General features: G+C 40.2%; 1 protein-coding gene across 4 annotated transcripts in view; it reads right to left on the bottom strand.

Moving 5' to 3' along the window:
- Positions 1–11,671: 11,671 nt before the first annotated feature.
- The window catches only part of helq (helicase, POLQ like), a 44,417-nt gene continuing 37,328 nt past the window's right edge, over positions 11,672–18,760 (bottom strand). For 2 of the 4 annotated variants that reach the window (XM_063046747.1, XM_063046748.1), the window contains exons 16-18: positions 18,615–18,728; positions 13,573–13,707; positions 11,672–12,123 (exon numbers count right to left, since the gene is read on the bottom strand). In XM_063046747.1, the coding sequence (XP_062902817.1) occupies positions 12,046–12,123; positions 13,573–13,707; positions 18,615–18,728 (327 nt within the window). In that variant the 3' untranslated portion in view covers positions 11,672–12,045. Of the gene's footprint in view, positions 12,124–13,572; positions 13,708–17,157; positions 17,262–18,614; positions 18,729–18,760 lie in introns of those variants that run through there. The other 2 variants (XR_010017748.1, XM_063046749.1) reach the window with 2 other exon arrangements.

The raw sequence follows: 18,760 nt of genomic DNA, 5'->3' as shown, positions 1-18,760 counted from the left end.
CTTATGGCAGTAGTAGCGTCTAAGAATTGCGATAAGTTACGCATAAATATATAAAGCAAAAAAAGGAATAGCAAGATCACAAAATCTGGAAAGAAAGGGGAAAAACGCAAGAATTAAAAAAAATAAATCGGGGGGTTGGGGGAGGAGAAGAGGAGAGCTAGGTGAGAGGTAAAACGTTTAAGAGATGGATAAGACGTAGATAACAAGGATATGGAGGGCTATGCTCCCAGCGCAGGTCGATGGAAGTAGGCAGTTTAAATGGTTAATCTAGCATGGACTAGATGGGCGGAAGGGCCTGTTTCTGTGCTGTACTTCTGTATGACTCCATGAGAGCAAACCATGGGAGTAAGGAAAGGAGGAGGGGTGCTGGGGGAGGTGATAGGCAGGTGAGAAGATGTAAGATGCCAGAGTGGGGAATAGAAGGGAAGGGTAGGTAATTTTTTTTACTGGAAGTAGAAATCAATGTTCATGCCCTCAATTTGAAGGCCACCCAGAAGGAGTGTGAGGTATTGCTCCTCCACCCTGAGATTGGCCTCATCGTAGCCCAAGGGGAGGCCAAGGATTGACAAGTCAGAACAGAAATAGGCATCAAAATTAAAATGGTTGGCCTCTGTGTTAATTCCACTTTTGGCAAATGGAGTGGAGATGCTGGACAAAGCGGTCCCCCGATTTGCGATGTGTCTCACCAATGCAGATGAGGCCACTTCGGGAGCACCAGGTAAAATAGGTTTCCTCAATAGATTTGTAGGTGAAGTGTTGCCTCATCAGGAAGGGCTGTTTGGGGCCCTGAATGGCGGTGAGGGATGAAGTGAATAGGGACATGTAGCACTTTGGCTGCTTGCAGGGATAAGTGGAAGAGGGACATTAGTGGGGAGGGATGACTGGACAAGGGAATTACAGAGATCCCTGTGGAAAGCAGAGAGTGTGTGGGGGTAAAGATGCGTTTGGTGCTAGGATCCCTTTGGAGATGGGGGAAGTTGCAGAGAACGATGTGCTGAATGCAGTGGCTTACGAGGTAGTAGGTTAGGACAAGAAATCTATCAACGTTAGGGCAGCAGGAAGATCTGGTAAGGAAATGGAGGAGTTGTAAGTGAGGGCAGCATCAAAGGTGGAAGAGGAACAACTGTTCTTTGAAGGAGGAGGATATCTCAGACGTCCTGGCAAGGAGAGTCTCATCCTGGGAACAGATGCGGCAGAGATAAAGAAACAGGAAAAAAAAGGTATAGCAATTTTACATAGCGTGGTCAGGGGTATAGTCAAATAGCCATGGGAGTTGGTAGGTTTATGAAAGATGTCAGTAGACAGTTTGTCTCCTGAGATGGACACAGAGTGATTGAGAAAGGGGAGCGAAGTGTCAGAAATGGACCAAGTGAATTTAAGGGCATGGTAGTAGAAGTTGGAGGGAAAGCTGATGAAATTGACAAGCTCAGTATTGGTATATGAAGCAGCACCAATGCAGTCATCATTGCAAGGAAGGAAGATTGGAAAGCATGACCAGAAAAGTCTTGAGCAGGAACTGTTCCAATGAAAAGGCAAGCATACTGGGGGCCATGACTACCCCCTCAGTCTGGAGAAAGTGTGAGGAGCAGAAGGAGAAATCATAGAGAGAGGACCAGTTCTGCCAGACGGAGGAGGGTGATGTTGGAGGGGAACGGGCTGGTTCTTTTGTTGAGAAAGGAGTGGAGAGCTTTAAAGCCTTCTTGTTGGGGGATAGAAGTGTATACGGACTGGACATCTTTAGTGAAAATGATGTGGTTGAGGCCAGGGTACTGAAAGCTGTTGAGACGATCGATGTACAGTTGAAGTCAGAAGTTTACATACACATTAGCCAAATACACTTAAACTCATTTTTTCTCAATCCCTTGACATTTAATGATAGAAAACATTCCCTGTCTTAGGTGGGTTAGGATCACTATTTTAAGAATGTGAAATATCAGAATAATACTTTACTTCCTGAGAAAGCTGAAGAAATTTGGCCTGTCCCCTAAAACCCTCACTAATTTTTGTAGATGCACCATAGAAAACATTCTCCTAGGGTGCATCACCACCTGGTATGGAAGTTGTCCTGTCCAAGACCGAAAGAAACTGCAGAAGATCGTGAACACAGCCCAGCACATCACACAAACCAATCTTGGACTCACTTCACACTGCATGCTGTCGGAGCAGTGCTGCCAAGATAATCAAGGCCATGACCCACCCAGCTAACACACTCTTCATCCCTCATCCCTCCGGGAGAAGGCTCAGGAGCTTGAAGACTCATACGGCCAGATTTGGGAACAGCTTCTTTCCAACTGTGATAAGACTGCTGAACGGATCCTGACCCGGATCTGGGCAGTACCCCCTAGATATCCAGACCTGCCTCTCGGTTTTTTTGCACTACCTTACTTTCCCTTTTCTATTTTCTATTTATGATTTATAATTTAAATTTTTAATATTTACTATCGATTTGTACTCCAGGGAGCGGGAAGTGCAGAATCAAATATCGCTGTGATGATTGTACATTCTAGTATCAATTGTTTGGCGACAATAAAATATAAAGTATAATAGTAGAAAGAATGATTTATTTCAGCTTTTTTATTTCTTTCATCAGTTTCCCAGTGGGTCAGAAGTTTACATGCACTTTGTTATTATTTGGTAGCATAGCCTTTAAATTGTTTAACTTGGGTCAAACGTTTTGGGTACCCTTCCACAAGCTTCTCACAGTAAGTTGCTGGAATTTTGTTCCATTCCTCCAGACAGAACTGGTGTAACTGAGTCAGGTTTGTAGGCCTCCTTGCTCGCACATGCTTTTTTAGTTCTGCCCACAAATTTTCTATCGGATTGAGGTCAGAAAATGATGTTAAGTCTGGTTCATCCTTAGGAGCAATTTCCAAACGCCTGAAGGTACCACGTTCATCTGTACAAACAATAGTATGCAAGTATAAACATCATGGGACCATGCAGCCGTCATACCGCTCAGGAAGGAGACGCATTCTGTCTCCTAGGGATGAACATACTTTGGTGCGAAAAGGGCAAATCAATCCCGGAACAACAGCAAAGGACCTTGTGAAGATGCTGGAGGAAACAGGTAGACAAGTATCTATATCCACAGTAAAACGAGTCCTATATCAACATAACCTGAAAGGCTGCTCAGCAAGGAAGAAGCCACTGCTCCAAAACTGCCGTAAAAAATGCCAGACTACAGTTTGCAAGTGCACATGGTGACAAAGATCTTACTTTTTGGAGAAATGTCCTCTGGTCTGATGAAACAAAAATTGAACTGTTTGGCCATAATGACCACTGTTATGTTTGGAGGAAAAAGGGTGAGGCTTGCAAACTGAAGAACACCATCCCAACCGTGAAGTATGGGGGTGGTAGCATCATGTTGTGGGGGTGCTTTGCTGCAGGAGGGACTGGTGCACTTCACAAAATAGATGGCATCATGAGGAAGGAAAATTATGTGATATATTGAAGCAACATCTCAAGACATCAGCCAGGAAGTTAAAGCTCGGTCGCAAATGGGTCTTCCAAATGGACAATGACCCCAAGCATACCTCCAAAGTTGTGGCAAAGTTGCTTAAGGACAACAAAGTCAAGGTATTGGAGTGGCCATCATAAAGCCCTGACCTCAATTCAATAGAAAATTTGTGGGCAGAACTGAAAAAGCGTGTGCGAGCAAGGAGGCCTACAAACCTGACTCAGTTACACCAGTTCCGTCTGGAGGAATGGAACAAAATTCCAGCAACTTACTGTGAGAAGCTTGTGGAAGGCTACCCAAAATGTTTGACCCAAGTTAAACAATTTAAAGGCAATGTTACCAAATACTAACAAAGTGCATGTAAACTTCTTTCTTTTCAAATCTTTTTATTGTATATATAGGAAAAATAACATGAGTACATCGAAGTAACAACACTTACAATGCCTCAAAAAAACCCATCATCTTAAAGATTGAAAACAAAATTTTGTGATAACAAAAAAAACCTACTGAGCAGAAAGTTGAGAAAAAAAAGAGAACCCATTAGGTGTACAACCCTGGAGCCATGCATCATACAAAAAGCTTCTAAAAATAAACATCAAACTGCCAGCAAGAAAAGAAAAGAAAATATACTAAAAAAAAATTTACAATTAGATCGTGGAAAATTTATATCAATTAACTCCAATGATAATAACGAGCAAATGAGCTCCATCTTTTCTCAAAATCAAATAAAGGTTCAAAGGTTCGACTTCTAATTTTCTCCAAACTAAGACATAGCATCACTTGAGAGAACCATTGTGAGAAAGTGGGAGCTGATGTATCCTTCCACTTCAACAAAATGGCCCTCCTAGCTATCAATGTATCAAATGCAATAACATGTTGGTCAGACACAGAAATACCGTGAGTATTTTGAGGAACGATTCCAAAAAGCACAGTTAATTTATTAGGTTGTAAATTAATTTTAAGTGCTTTAGAAATTGTTGAGAAAACCGACTTCCAGAACTGTTCCAATATAGAACAAGACCAAAACATATGTGACAGTGTAGCTATCTCAGTTTTACATCTATCACAATGACTATCAACATTAGGAAAGATTTTAGAAAGTCTCTCCTTTGTCAAATGATAATGATGTACAATTTTAAATTGAATCAATGAATGGCTAGCACAAATTGAAGAAGAGTTAACCAACTTCAATATCCGCATCCAATCCTCCGTCATAAAAGTCAAATTAGGTTCCTTTTCCCAATCCTGTTTAATCTTAGACAAAGGATGCTTATCCCATTGTAATAGTAAATTATAAATTCTTCCAATAGAACCCTTAATCAAAGGATTCATACTCATAATAGTATCTAACAGGTCAGTCTCCAATATGTAAGGGAAATTACTTAAATATTTTTGTAAAAAATGTCTAACTTGAAGGTATTGCAGAAAGTGTGAGTATGAAAGAGAATATTTATCAATTAATTGTTCAAAGGACATCAATCTATCTTCTTTAAATAAATCCAAAAAAGAATTAATACCTTTATTTTTCCAAAGTAGAAAAATTGGATCACTCAAAGAAGGCTTAAAAAAGTAATTTTGGTAAATTAAACTACAAAGTTTAAATTTTAAGATTATTTAGAGGATTCTAACGGACATTGAGATTTATATAGCTCAGCATAAAAGTCTTAAAAAATCTTATTAATTTCCTCATATTCCTGAGCTAAGGTACCACCTTTCCTATGAATTTTCATGATTTGCATTTTGGCTGCAGCCATTTTTAATTGAGATGCAAGCAGTTTATTAGTTTTATCTCCAGACATATAAAATTGGCTCTTTAACTTAAGCAAATAACCTTCAATGGGATGAGTTAATAACAGGTTATATTGTGATTGAAGTTCCACCCTTTGTTTAAATAAATCAGGTTTGGGGGAAATTGCATAAATATTATCTAAATCTTTAATTTGTTTTGAAATTCTATCTAATTCTGCTTTAGTTTGTTTTTTAAGTTTAGCTGAATAAGAAATAATCTGACCGCGTAAAAATGCTTTAAATGTATCCCATATAACTAATTTAGACATACCCCCTATATCATTAAAAAGAAAAAATTCTTTTATCTGGATTTCAATGAAAGTGACAAAGTCAGAGTTTTGCAATAATGTCCGAGACATGCGCCAAGGTGGGCAAGCAAGAGTGACATCATCAAATTCAAAAGACAAACTCAGAGGCACATGATCAGATATAGCAATAGCGTCATATTCGCAGGTTTTAACACGAGGCAAGAAGCGGGGATCGATTATAATATAATCGATCCTCGAATATTTTTTATAAACGTGTGAGAAGAAAGAATATTCTCTATTGTCGGGATGAAGATACCTCCACAAATCAATCAACCCAAAATCAATCAAAAAGGAATTAATAAATGACGCAGATTGATTTGGAAGTCACTGATTGGTTGAGCTCTTATCAATCATAGGATTTAAACAACAATTAAAATCCCCACCCATTATGAGCATATATTCATTTAAGTCGGGCACTAAAGCAAATACCTTTTTTAAAAAAGGATCATCTAAGTTAGGACCATACAAATGAACCAAAACAACTTTTCTGTTACAGATTGTTCCTTTAACAATTAAAAATCTACCATTAGAATCTGATTCAATATCCTCTTGAATAAATATATTAGGTTTAATGAAAATAGACACACCTTTTGTTTTACTCTGAGAAGTAGAGTGGAATTGCAAACCATTCCACCATCTAAAAAATCTATTTTGATCTCCCGCCCTGATATGTGTCTCTTGAGCAAAAATTATATCAGGTTGGAGTTGGTTAATAATTTTAAAAATCTTTTGTTTAATAGGATGATTCCAACCACGTACATTCCAACTTATTATATTAATCCGTTTGAACAGCATACTATAATTTCATTCTACTTCATATATGCACAAAGCACGTACCAATGCAGGATGTTCAAAGATGGCAGTGATGAAGAATACAACCAAGTAAAAAACACGCATGCTCCGGAACCTCCCAATGGGAAAAAACTCCTAACTCTAAACCCACCCACCCACAGCCGGAAACCCGAAAAAGGCAAGCGATCTATGATAGAATTCAAAGCTGCTGACTGCTCTGTCTGTGTTTTCTTTCCCTCCCCCCAGTTAGTAAAAAAGTAGAGTAACCTTGTGAAAAAGACAATAAAGTCTCAGGAAAAAAAGGTATTTACATTCCATCGACTGATAAACAAGAAAGAACCAAAATAATATTATCTCTTAGAGAGAAAAACCAGCACCATGATTAAGTTTAATATTAATTCCCTAAAAAAGCTTTAAGTTCAATTATAAAATGTTATAATAGAACAGGAAAATATATAAAAAGCCCTATTAGTAGGAAAAACTACCAATTAGCTACGAAGTATTAAATTAAAGGAACAAATCACCTTATCTTCTTCCCTCAGTCATAAAATGTCCAGAGATCATTTGAGCAGAGATAGGTAAACCGTAAATCTTTCCAAAGGAAAACCAATAATATGCAAAAAGAACAACTCCCCATGTTCTTTAATTAGTCTGTCGATGAAATATTCAAGTGACCTTCATAAATCTTCTTTCCAAAATGCGAATAATATACAAATAGCCAAACAGCCTTTCAGATGGATCATTCAACAGCGGTGTCAGTGACAGTGGCAGGCAAAGCCTGAACAAAATCCAGTGCAGCTTTTGGATCAAAAAAATTACGAGGAGGAGAATTAGGAGGGAAAATTTTAAGTCTTGTCGGATACCTCAGAGATGGGAAAAGATTCTTATCATATGCTTGTTTCATTACCAGGGCAACTTTTGATCTTTCTTCCATTATCTCTCTTGGATAATCTTCGTAGCAGCGGAGCTCAGATTCCATAAACCTAAAAACTCTTTATTTTCTTGCCTGTCGTATTATTTGATCTTTAATTTTAAAGTGATGAAAGCAAACCAGAACAGATCTTGGTTTACTAGAGTCCTTCGATTTCGAGATAAACGCCCTGTGTGCCCTTTCTATAGCAGGCGGCTTTGATAGAATGGTAGGAAATAAAGTGTGGAAAAGCTTACCAAAGTAAGCCATTAGATCTCCATCTTCAGCTCCTTCCTGCAGCCCAACAATTCTTATATTCCTTCGTCGAGACCTAGTTTCCAGGTCTATAATCTTAGATATCTTTCCAAACGAGTTGTAGCTTCAGACAGCTTTTGCTTAGTTATCTTCAATTCCTCTTCGTGTGAAATAACTTGAGTTTCCAGGTCTTTAAGTTTTCCCAGAAATGACTTCATTTCATTACTATTCTTTTCCAGTTGGTCTTTAATTGATCCATTCTGATCCTTAATTGAATTCAGTGTCTGAACGATATCTTCAGCCCATGATGGCATTTCATCAGATCTTTCCTTTTGCACCTTTCCTTTCCCATTACCTTTATCACTAGGTTCAGGTAAATTCTTCCCACTTCTTGTAGACATAGACATATTGATCACCCTCAAGAATCAACAAGTAAAAATCTTAAATTCAAAGCTTAAACTAGGGGGAAAGAAAGAAAACTAAGAGCAGCAGAAAAATACTGCTACTCCATTGGCAGACGGGGCGGTCCTCGTAAACTTCTGACACACTGGGAAAGTGATGAAAAAAATAAAAGCTGAAATAAATCATTCTCTCTACTATTATTCTGACATTTCACATTCTTAAAATAAAGTAGTGATCCTAACTGACCTAAGACAGGGAATGTTTTCTAGGATTAAATGTCAGGAATTGTGAAAAACTGAGTTTAAATGTATTTGGCTAAGGTGTATGCAAACTTCTGACTTCAACTGTAGATGAGTAAGGACTGAACCAAGGGGAATAGAATAGGGTTGAGGTTTGAGGATATGAGTTCAGTAGAGCAGGAGTAGGCAGAGACAACGGGCCTACCTGGACAGGCAGATTTGTGGATCTTGGGTAGGAGATAGAAGTGAGCAATGTGGGGTAAGGGAACTGTGAGTTTGGTGGCGTGGATGGTAGTTCTCCAGAGTTGTTAAGGTCAGTGATGGTGTTGGAGACATTTTTCTAATGGTCTGCCGTGGAGTCCTCTCAGGGGTAAGAAAGAGGAGGTGTCTGAGTTGCTGCCTGGCCTCAGCAACATAGAGGCCAGTCCGCCACACACCACCAGTACTCCTGTTGTCTGCAAGTTTGACAGCAAGGTTGCGATTGGTTTGGAGAGAGTGGAGGGTAGTATGTTCAGAGATGCTAAGGCTTGAGGAAGAGTGAGGAGTGCCGAGTTGAGCCAGTTGATGTCTCGTCAGCAATTAGAGATGAAAAGATCCAGGGCAGGCAGAGAAGAAAAGTGGGGTCCAAGAAGAGGAGGAGGATTGGAGACAGACGAGGTCATTCTTATGGGGTGGGGAATTCTGCTCAAAAAAGTGGGCTCGGAGACAAAGGCGACAGATGAAGAGATCAGCATCGTGGCAGGCATGGAACTCACTGAGAGCGGGCGAAAGGCTCTTGCTGAGGACAGAATGTTCCTCCTCAGAGGAGAAGGTCAGAAAGAATGGTGAAGACATGATGAAGGTAGGGATTAAAGCTGGGATCAGAGGGGGGAGGAGAGTTGGTGGTGTCAGAGGAGAGGGCAGGTTGGGGTGTTCGGGGAATGTAGGGTGGGAGATGGAGCCTCCGAGGATCCAAAAGGTGACAATGGAGTCTGAGAGACTTGGGGTAGGAGAGTGGTGATGGGGAAAAGGGAGCCCAGGGGCCCAGCAGCAACGTGGAATGTCTTGGCCTGGAGGTGCTGCCTCCTGAGTTCCAGGCTGGAGCTGCAGATAGAGGCTGCACAATTCACAGTCTGGAGCCAGAGTTGCCGGTGGTGGAATCTGCAGTCTGGAGCCAAAGACATCCAGGGCTATCAGAACCAGGGTTGGAGTTGGCAGGATCCGCGGTCTGGAGACAGATGATCTTCTGATCATTCCTGATGTGAGGAACGCAAAGAACTGGCAGTTGAAGGTGTGGATCCAGCAAAGGACTAAATGTCGGAGATGTCTATGGCAGATGGAGAAGAGAGAGGTGGGGAGCCGTGGCAGAGACTGAGACAGGGCTCACAGGTATCTTGCATTGTAGTGATGGTTGGCACGCAAAATTCGGAGGGAGAAGCAGCAAGGGAAGCAGTCAAACAAAAACAAGTACCTGGGATCCTCAGTGGGTTCAAACCAGGAGGCCTGAAAACGGAGCTGGAAGACATGTAGAACAAGATGGCGGCGAAGACAAATTCTCAAAAGGATACGTGGCTGTGGTAGCAAGTCTGGGAGCGTATATTATTGAAGAGTCAGAGGGCAGTAGAGATCACAAAAGGGGAGAAGTGAGAGAGGATTTCACTGAACACTCGAAGAGAAGATTTAAACTTCTTCAGGGTAGGCATCCCTTGAAGAGATAGTGTTCATGGACTGTTCAGAAATCTGACGGTGAAGGGGGAAAAAGCTGTTCCTAAAACCGTAACTAATAGAAAGAAAAAAATCAGATGCATTTTCATGAGCTTCAGTGGCAAATACTGTAAACAAATTAAGAAAACAGCACCAATGGATTTCATTCTGAAAGCATCAGGCAGAATTAGGTTGTGGAGGCCAAGAAGAAAAACTGTTCAGAATGACTTCACAGTGCATATTCTCTGAGTTGGGTGAAGGCATTTTCCCAGGGTGTTTAGAACTGGGAAATGGGCTATAAAACAGATTACTTCAGCGGGATCACCCAGCATCATTAAACTGCAGAGCTTAATTAGGGGTTTTCTAGTTCAAAATGAATAAATATTCTGACATTCCAACAATCAAAAGTTGAAGTTACTAAATGGTTAAAGCAAAATGAAACTACTTAAGAACTTATAGCAAATCTCTTTTGATGTTGATTAAACTGAGTAGTTGGATATTATCTTTATCCTGTATAGTATTTAGGCCATTGAATTATTTATATCGTGTTACAACATTAGAGCCCATTTAGCCCATTGAGTCCATGTCAGCTCTCAAAATAACCCCATCAATGCACTCCTTGACTCATCTACCTGTATTTACTCTCATGTCTGTCATTTTCCTACCATCACCTTCACTCAGAATGTTACAGTTGGCAATAGTCTTACGTTACCCACATCCATGATTACGGTAATAAATTCAAAACAATTATCCTACAGTATTCAATTATCCACAGCCTCCTCTACTGTAAAGATGAAGCCACACTCAGGTTGGAGGAACAACACCTTATATTCCGTCTGGGTAGCCTCCAACCTGATGGCATGAACATTCACTTCTCTAACTTCCGCTAATGCCCCACCTCCCCTTCGTACCCCATCTGTTACTTATTTTTATACACACATTCTTTCTCTCATTCTCCTTTTTCTCCCTCTGTCCCTCTGAATATACCCCTTGCCCATCCTCTGGGTCCTCCCCCCACTTGTCTTTCTTCCCGGACCTCCTGTCCCATGATCCTCTCGTATCCCTTTTGCCTATCACCTGTCCAGCTCTTGGCTCCATCCCTCCCCCTCCTGTCTTCTCCTATCATTTTGGATCTCCCCCTCCCCCTCCAACTTTCAAATCTCTTACTCACTCTTCCTTCAGTTAGTCCTGACGAAGGGTCTCGGCCTGAAACGTCGACTGCACCTCTTCCTAGAGATGCTGCCTGGCCTGCTGCGTTCACCAGCAACTTTTATGTGTGATCCTACAGTATTGTAGGAGTTGCACTTGTCAGTTTGAAGCCTACCTACAAACGAGTGTGGAGTTAATTTTACTTGCGTAGTAATGGTAGGAAGGAAGTTTATGAAGGGTGAGATGCACTGGATGAGTTAGCAGTTTTGTGAAGTGGTGAGAGTGGGAACATGGAGACGGCTGCATGTGGAAATATTGGGAGAAGTGGGAAAGCAAGGAATAAACAATGAAATGTTACAAAATGCACAAGGCATGGGGAACAAGTATTAGGGAAAGTAGTGAATGGTTGTCTATCACAGGAGAATCAAATTGGTTTACTTTTTTCAATGGACAAAACTACCAAAATAATGGCAATTAATCTATTTTCATAATTTCATTTTTGCTCTTTATTTAACCTACTTGATTATTTTTGAAGGTCATATCTATATATTGATTAAAAATAATCAATTAACCTAGCACTATCTTGTGTGAATGTAAAAATACATCATCCACCCTGGAAGCATTAGGTCAGTGTCCAAATGTCAGAATCATTCACTTCAATAACACACGTGCATTTTCTCCCTCGGAATCCCACTCCCCAGAACCACTCAAAAGCATATAAGCAATATAAGTTTCTAATATTTTATTGCACTTGCTTTATGTACTTTTATAAAAAAGGTATGAACACAAGTTTGAATAATGGCACAATTTTGAAGTTACTCCATTCTTTCTACATGAACAACTATATACATTGTAGTTTAGACAAAGGCAGTTTTTGCATACTTGGACAACTTTTCTACTGAGTCTAAAAATATAATAAAATAAGCTAAAACCCCACTTAGTTCAAGAATGTGTTGCAGTTGCATGTGCAGTACAGACTACATCTCTTTGTTCATTAGCAATTGTGAATAACAGTAGTTGCAGATTGGTAAGTTGATGGCAAAATCGATTAGGTACACCCTCTTATAGTAAGTCAATGGGTCGTCTCATTAGCTTTTCTACTTCTTCTAGTAAAGCTTCTGCTTTTTCATTTAGCAGCATCTATAAACGGAGAAGAAATCAGTGTAATTTTAAAATAAAAACAGATAAAGCTAGAAACATGAACCAGTCTGCATTATGTAAAGAGAAAAGTCAGACATTGATGTGCGATCAATGACTACTCTTGGTAGTCTATATTCTCACATCATACAGTGTGAAAATTATGACATTTTCGAATTCTTCTTGCATAATCAGATAATTTCCTAATGTGGCAATAAAATACTTCTCCTTTAATTAAATGCAACTCGAAATACCATGTTTACAGTTCAGAAAACAGATGTACATTATGCTTTTGGGATGGAAGTCAATCAAGGGTAGAGTAGGGTGCAACATTGTTTGGGAGTGAATCACATTAAACAAAAAGTGTAAGGATGTTAGATATCATTTCTCCAATTTTTTTAATATTCATTTATGGGATGCATGCATTGGTGGCAAGACCAGGATTTACAGATTCATTTGGGATTTATTCCTGCATCATTTTATGAATATTTTATTCTGGTAGGACTTCATGAACAATATACACCTACAACCGAAAGCCTAAGATCACCTTGATTTGGTTGTTCCAGTTTTGCAAGGATCAAGAAATTGTTGTCTTAGACTGTATAAATCAGCAAGTGTATGCAACTACTGGTCATTGTCTTCTCAGAGAATGAGAGGAAAGAAATTAAGTTATTTAATCATCCATTTCTGAGATTAAGAAAGAAATGAGAAATAATCATTCCACTTGCAGAGCAGCCCTGCATAAACCGAAAACAGACTGAGAGTCAATATGAAGATGCACTTGGTGCGTTTGGTTATATGTAACCTCAGCATATTAGTATGGGAGAACTAGGTACACACATCTGCCAACTGTAAGTCAAAGTTTATTGTCATACACATGTGGTTGTATGCCCAGGAGCAATGAAAATTTATTTGCAGCAGCATCACAGGATTCTCAAAAAAGGTAGTTCCTTTCACAAGTTCAACATGTCATCATGTGCTTTACAGGCATAGTAGAAAACTACAGCAATATTTAAATCTATGATGCAATGCCAACTCCATTATGTCAAATGTTGTATAATTAGCAGTTTTACTCATGATTGGGACCTATCTGCCAGTCATTATGGAATTCCTTCAGGGTAACAATGGACTTAAAATTCAGCTAATAATATCCAGCTGAGAAGCAACAAACATACTCTACTGGCTACATTATCAATGTAGTCCAAACAATAATTTATGCCAGTAATGAAAACAGAAAATGCTCAAAGCACTCATTAAGTTGGTCAGCAACTTTGGAAAGAAAAAAACGATTAATATTTCAGGTCCAAGAGTATGACAAAAGGTCTTCAATGTGAACCATTAACTGCTTCTCTTTCACAGATGCTGTCTAACCTGCTGAGCATTTCCAACATTTTCTATCTTATTTCAGGTTTCCAGCATTGCAGTTAAGAAAAATCCGTAAATGTTCCTTACCTTAGCAGAAGAAACTATTTGATTAGCTTGGCGTCTGGACATATGTTCAACTGATTTGACCAGTGTTTCAGGGCTTACATTAGCCAGATACGATAAAGACTTATAACCAGCATTGTATAACTGTCGAGCTCGAGCCTGCAGACCAAAGCAGTATACAACAGTCAGAAATGTTCCTAAAGAGATATCAAACTTAAAGGAGATGCAAATAAGTAACTAAAGGAAATGTTAAAAAATTATAAAAGATCGTAAAGGTTAAATCAGTACTGAACAAAGTCATTGTTTTGAGCACAGTTCAATTGAAATTTTATGTAACTATCAAAGTTCATGGGGATGTATTGATCTGAAGTGCTATTATGTTTTTGGTTTCATTTTAACTCAACCCTCCACTACATTAAAACTCTGATAAACTAGCATCGTTGAGGCTTTGGTGCTGAACTAATAGATTTTAGGGAAGCCTGGATGTTATTCTTATTAATATCCAAAATACACTTTTATTCCACTTTTGTTTTACATTTTACACACTGGTATAATTTTAAGTGAATTCAGTGAGATTAATGGGAACAGGAAATATACAAGCACCCTGAACCCCGGATTTGTTAGGAGATAACACTAAAATAGGTAGCACTGCTGGCAGTGACGATAATCATCAGGAATTACAGAGGGACCTTCATGAACTGGGTAGTAAGTGAGCCAAGGAATGGCAAATGGAGTTTAATTTGGATAAGTGTAAATTGTTGCATTATGGGAAGACAAATTAGGTTAGGACTTCTACAGTGAATTATAGGGCCCCGGGGAGTGCTATAAATCAGAGAAAAGTACATGGTTTGCTGAAAGTGACGTAACAAGTATACAGGATAGTGAAAAAGGCTTTTGGCACAATGGTCTTCATCAATCAAAACATTAGGTAGAGACCAACAGAAAATCTGCAGATGCTAGAAATCCAAGCAAAACACACAAAATGCCGGAGGAAGTCAGCAAGCCAGGCAGCATCTATGTAATATAGTCGATGTTTCAGGCCCGAAATGTTGACTATACTCTTTTCCATAGATGCTGCTTGGCCTGCTGAGTTTCTCCAGCCTTTGTGTGTTGATTAAGTATTGCAATTAAGTATTGTAAGACATTATTGAGGCTGCATTTGAAATGGTGTGTTTAATTTTGTTCACCCTGCTATAGGAAAGATGTCATTAAGCTAGTAAGAGTGCAGAAAAAAATTACAAGGATATTGCCAAGACCTGATGGACTGACTTATGGAGGGATTCAGTAGGTTGGGACTTACTATGTTGGAGTGTTAGAAAATGAGGGGTGATCTTTTAGAGGTGTATGAAATTATGAAGAGCAGACATAGGTTCAATACTCTGTCTTTTTCGAGGGGGTTAGTGAATCAAGAACTAGTGGGCATAGTTTTAAGTTGAGAGGTCAGAGATTTAAAGGCAACCTGAGGGACAACAGACATTGTGATACTTGAACTGCTATTAGGGGATGAAACAGGGCAGGTGACAGAAGTTTGTGTAGGGAAACACTTTGCATCTGGTCATCATAACGCCATTAGTTTCAAATATGGGAAAAGATAGGTCTGGTTCGCAGATTAAGATTCTAAATTTGAGAAAAGCCAATTTTGATGGCATCAGAAGGGATCTGTCAAGTATCGATTGGGACAGGCTGTTTTCTGGCAAAGGTGTACTTGGTAAATGGGAGGCCTTCAAAAGTGAACTTTTGAGAGTACAAAGCTTATATGTGTCTATCAGAATAAAAGGTAAAGATAGCCAGGTTTAGGGAACCTTGGTTTTCAAGGGATATTGAAGCCCTGGTTAAGAAAAAAAAGGGGAGGTGCATAGTAGATAGGAACAAATGAGGTACTTATGGAGTATAAGAAATGCACAAGAACACTTAAGAAATCAGCAGGGCTAAAAGAAGGCCTGAGGTTGCCCTAGCAGATCAGCTGAAGGAGAATCCTAAGGGATTCCACTGATATGCTAAAGGCAAAAGGATTTCAAGGGACAATATTGGTCTTCTGGAAAAACAGAATAGTAATCCATGCGTGGAGCCAAAGAGATGGAGAGATCTTAAAGAGATTTTTTTCTGCATCTGTATTTACTCAGGAGATACACAGCCTATAGAAGTGAGGCAAAGCAGCATCAACTTCATGGACCCTATGAGGAGGTGCTTGCTGTCTTGAGGCAAAGTAGGGGGATAAATCCCCAGGCCCTGACAAGGTGTTCCCTCGGACCATGTGGGAGGCAAGCGCAAATATTGCCAGGGCCCTAAGAGATATTTAAATCATCTTTAGTGCCAGATGGGGTATCAGAGGATTGGAGGATGTCAAATGCTATTCTGCTGTTTTAGAAAGGCTCCAAATATTATCCAGGAAATTATAGGCCAGTGAGCCTGACATCAGTAGTGGGAAAGTTATTGGAAAGAATTGTAAGGGACCGGATATATGAGTATTTGGATGGACATGGACCGATTACGGATAGTCAGCATGGCTTTGTGTGTGGTAGGTCATGTCTAATCAATTTCAGAGTTTTTCGAGTAAGTTGTGCTGGTTGTGAACTACAGGTTCACAACCAGCGAAAGGCTAGCCCCTATTGACATCAATCGATCTGCGGTTGAGAGTATGATCAGTTTTAAGTTCCTCGGCATAAACATCACTGAGGATCTCACGTGGTCTGTACATGTCGGCTGTGTGGGGAAAAAGGCACAACAGTGCTCTTTCACCCCAGACAGTTGAAGAAATTTGGTGTGGGCAGTTTCAGTCCCTCGGCATTTAATGTAAGGTAGTAAAGTGGATTAGACATTGGCTGTGTGGGAGAAGCCAGAGAGTGGCAGTAGATGGTTGCTGTCTGACTTGAGGCCTGTGGCTGGTACAGTGCCACAGGGATCGGGGTTGTTTGTCATCTATACCAATGATCTGGATGTTATGTGGTGAACTGGATCAGCAAGTTTACGGCTAACACCAAGATTGTGGGTGTAGTGGACAGCAAGGAAGACAATCAGAACTTGCAGTGGGATCTGGACCAGCTGGAAAAATGGGCAGAAAAATGGCAGGTGGAATTTAATACAGACAAATGTGAGGTGTTGTACTTATGTAGGACCAACCAGGAACTGAGGAGTGATGTTGAACAAAGGGATCTGGGAATACAGGTCCATAACCCATTGAAAGTGGCATCAGAGGTAGATAGAGTTGTGAAGAAAGCTTTTGGCACATTGGCCTTCATAAATCAAAGTATTGATTACAGGAGATGGGATGTTATACTGAAGTTGTACAAGACGTTGGTAAGGCCAAATTTGGAGTATTGCGTGCAGTTTTGGTTACCTCCCTACAGGAAAGATGTAAATAAGGTCAAAGGAGTATAGAGAAAATTTACAAGGATGTTGCAGGACTGGAGGACTTGAGTTACAAGGAAAGATTGAATAGGTCAATTGGTTGAAGAATTGATTGAAAGATTGAATCCTTATTCCTTGGAACGTAAAAGATTGAGGGGAGACTTGATAGAGGTATACAAAATTATGAGGGGTATAGATAGAATGGTTGCTTAAAACCTTTATAGCTAGGGGTGGTAATGGGGACAACCTCCCACTACTTACTAAATGCTCCCGATGGCGTGCGGCTCAAATAGCCTCTGACAACCAGGTCCAGCTCATGGCTTTCACATGTGGCTTAGTTACTAAGCCCGGAGGAACCATTTCTACTGACAGAAGAAAGGGCAAAGGTGGGTTACTGGCACCTTAAAACCAGTCGCTTTGGGCAGATGGGGCTTGGCAGCTATGGTGGGCAGCTCATCGAGGAGAAGGAAAACTCTGATCTCAAACCTCCGCTGCCTTGTGGCTATAGCTGGAGTCCCTCAGGCAGTCCTACACTGAGATCAATGCTGACTGGCAACTCCTGTGACGCTTCTGGTACTAAACTGTATCGGTCTCTGCCATTCCTTTTGGTTCATCAGATGCGTGGAGAGGGGGTGCTTGCTACATGGAAACAGCTTGCTCTTCATATCACACTGCACAGGCTTGCGTATTGAGACAGCCAGGACACAGCATCCATGGTCGACTCTGACCGACTGAGTCCTCAGACTCAGATTCATTTAGATAGGATAAATTGAAGCAGGCTTTTCCCACTGAGGTTGGGTGGGACTACAACCAGAGGTCATGGGTTAAAGGTGAAAGGTTTAAGGGGAACATGAGGGGAAACTTCTTCACTCAAAGCATTGTGAGAGTGCAGAACAAGCTGACAGCATAAGCTCGATTTCAACATTTAAGTTTAGATAGGATGGGAGGGGTATGGAGGACTATGGTCCTGGTACAGGTCGACAGGAGTAGGTAGTTTAAGTGCTTCGGCACAGAATAGATGGGCTGAAGGGCTTGTTTCGGTGCTGTACTTTTCTATGACACCAAGAGATTGGTCAGTATATGGAATGAGCTGTCACAGGAATTGGTTGAGGCAGATATACTAACATTTAAAAGGTACACGGAGAGAAAATATTTATAGAAATTTTGGCCAAACGCAGGCAAACAGGATGTGCTTAGGTGGGAATCTTGGTTGGTGTGGACCAGTTAGGCTGAAGAATCTGTTTCCGTACTATATCTGCTGTTCCCACCCTGACTTTGTCTGCACAATCTAGACCCTGGCTGCACACTGGAAAATACATTGCGCATTGTTTCACTCTGGACTCCCAGCTCATATTTCCAGATGAACAAGTGACCCAGACTGCAAACCAACAGCATTCCTGAAAAACTGAATGCCAGATTAACAGACTTTCACAGTACTTCCTTGCACCTAGATTGTGATTTTGGGCAGCACAGTTAAATCTCTGGTCATTCATAGATTTCAAACAATGGTTAAGCAGTGGAGAAAGCTTACACTATGCATTTTTTCTTCTTCTAAACTACTTGTCCAATATTTTTTAAATCTCATCCCTCAAACTGAGTAACCCAAATCTGCATGAGTTGCATTTTCCTTCTTTACATCCTAATGCTGTAAAACCTTATATTGTTCTTGTAAGGAATAGCAGCATTTTATAAAGAGAATAAAAATCCAATTTACAAACCTCTCGGACACCTGATACTTCCATAAGAGGAATAAGTTCCGGTTTCACACAGTATGATAGTTTCTGAGTCAGATCTGTAAAGAGAGCTCGATATGCCCAGAATTCCTCTAATTCCTATAGATGATAAAACAGTAGCGGATCCAATT

The sequence above is a fragment of the Mobula hypostoma genome, chromosome 4 (assembly GCF_963921235.1).
Source record: "Mobula hypostoma chromosome 4, sMobHyp1.1, whole genome shotgun sequence".
In the NCBI taxonomy this organism is placed as follows: domain Eukaryota; kingdom Metazoa; phylum Chordata; class Chondrichthyes; order Myliobatiformes; family Myliobatidae; genus Mobula; species Mobula hypostoma.
The sequence above is the reverse complement of the archived record's forward strand: the minus strand, read 5'-3'. Positions and strand labels throughout refer to the sequence as shown.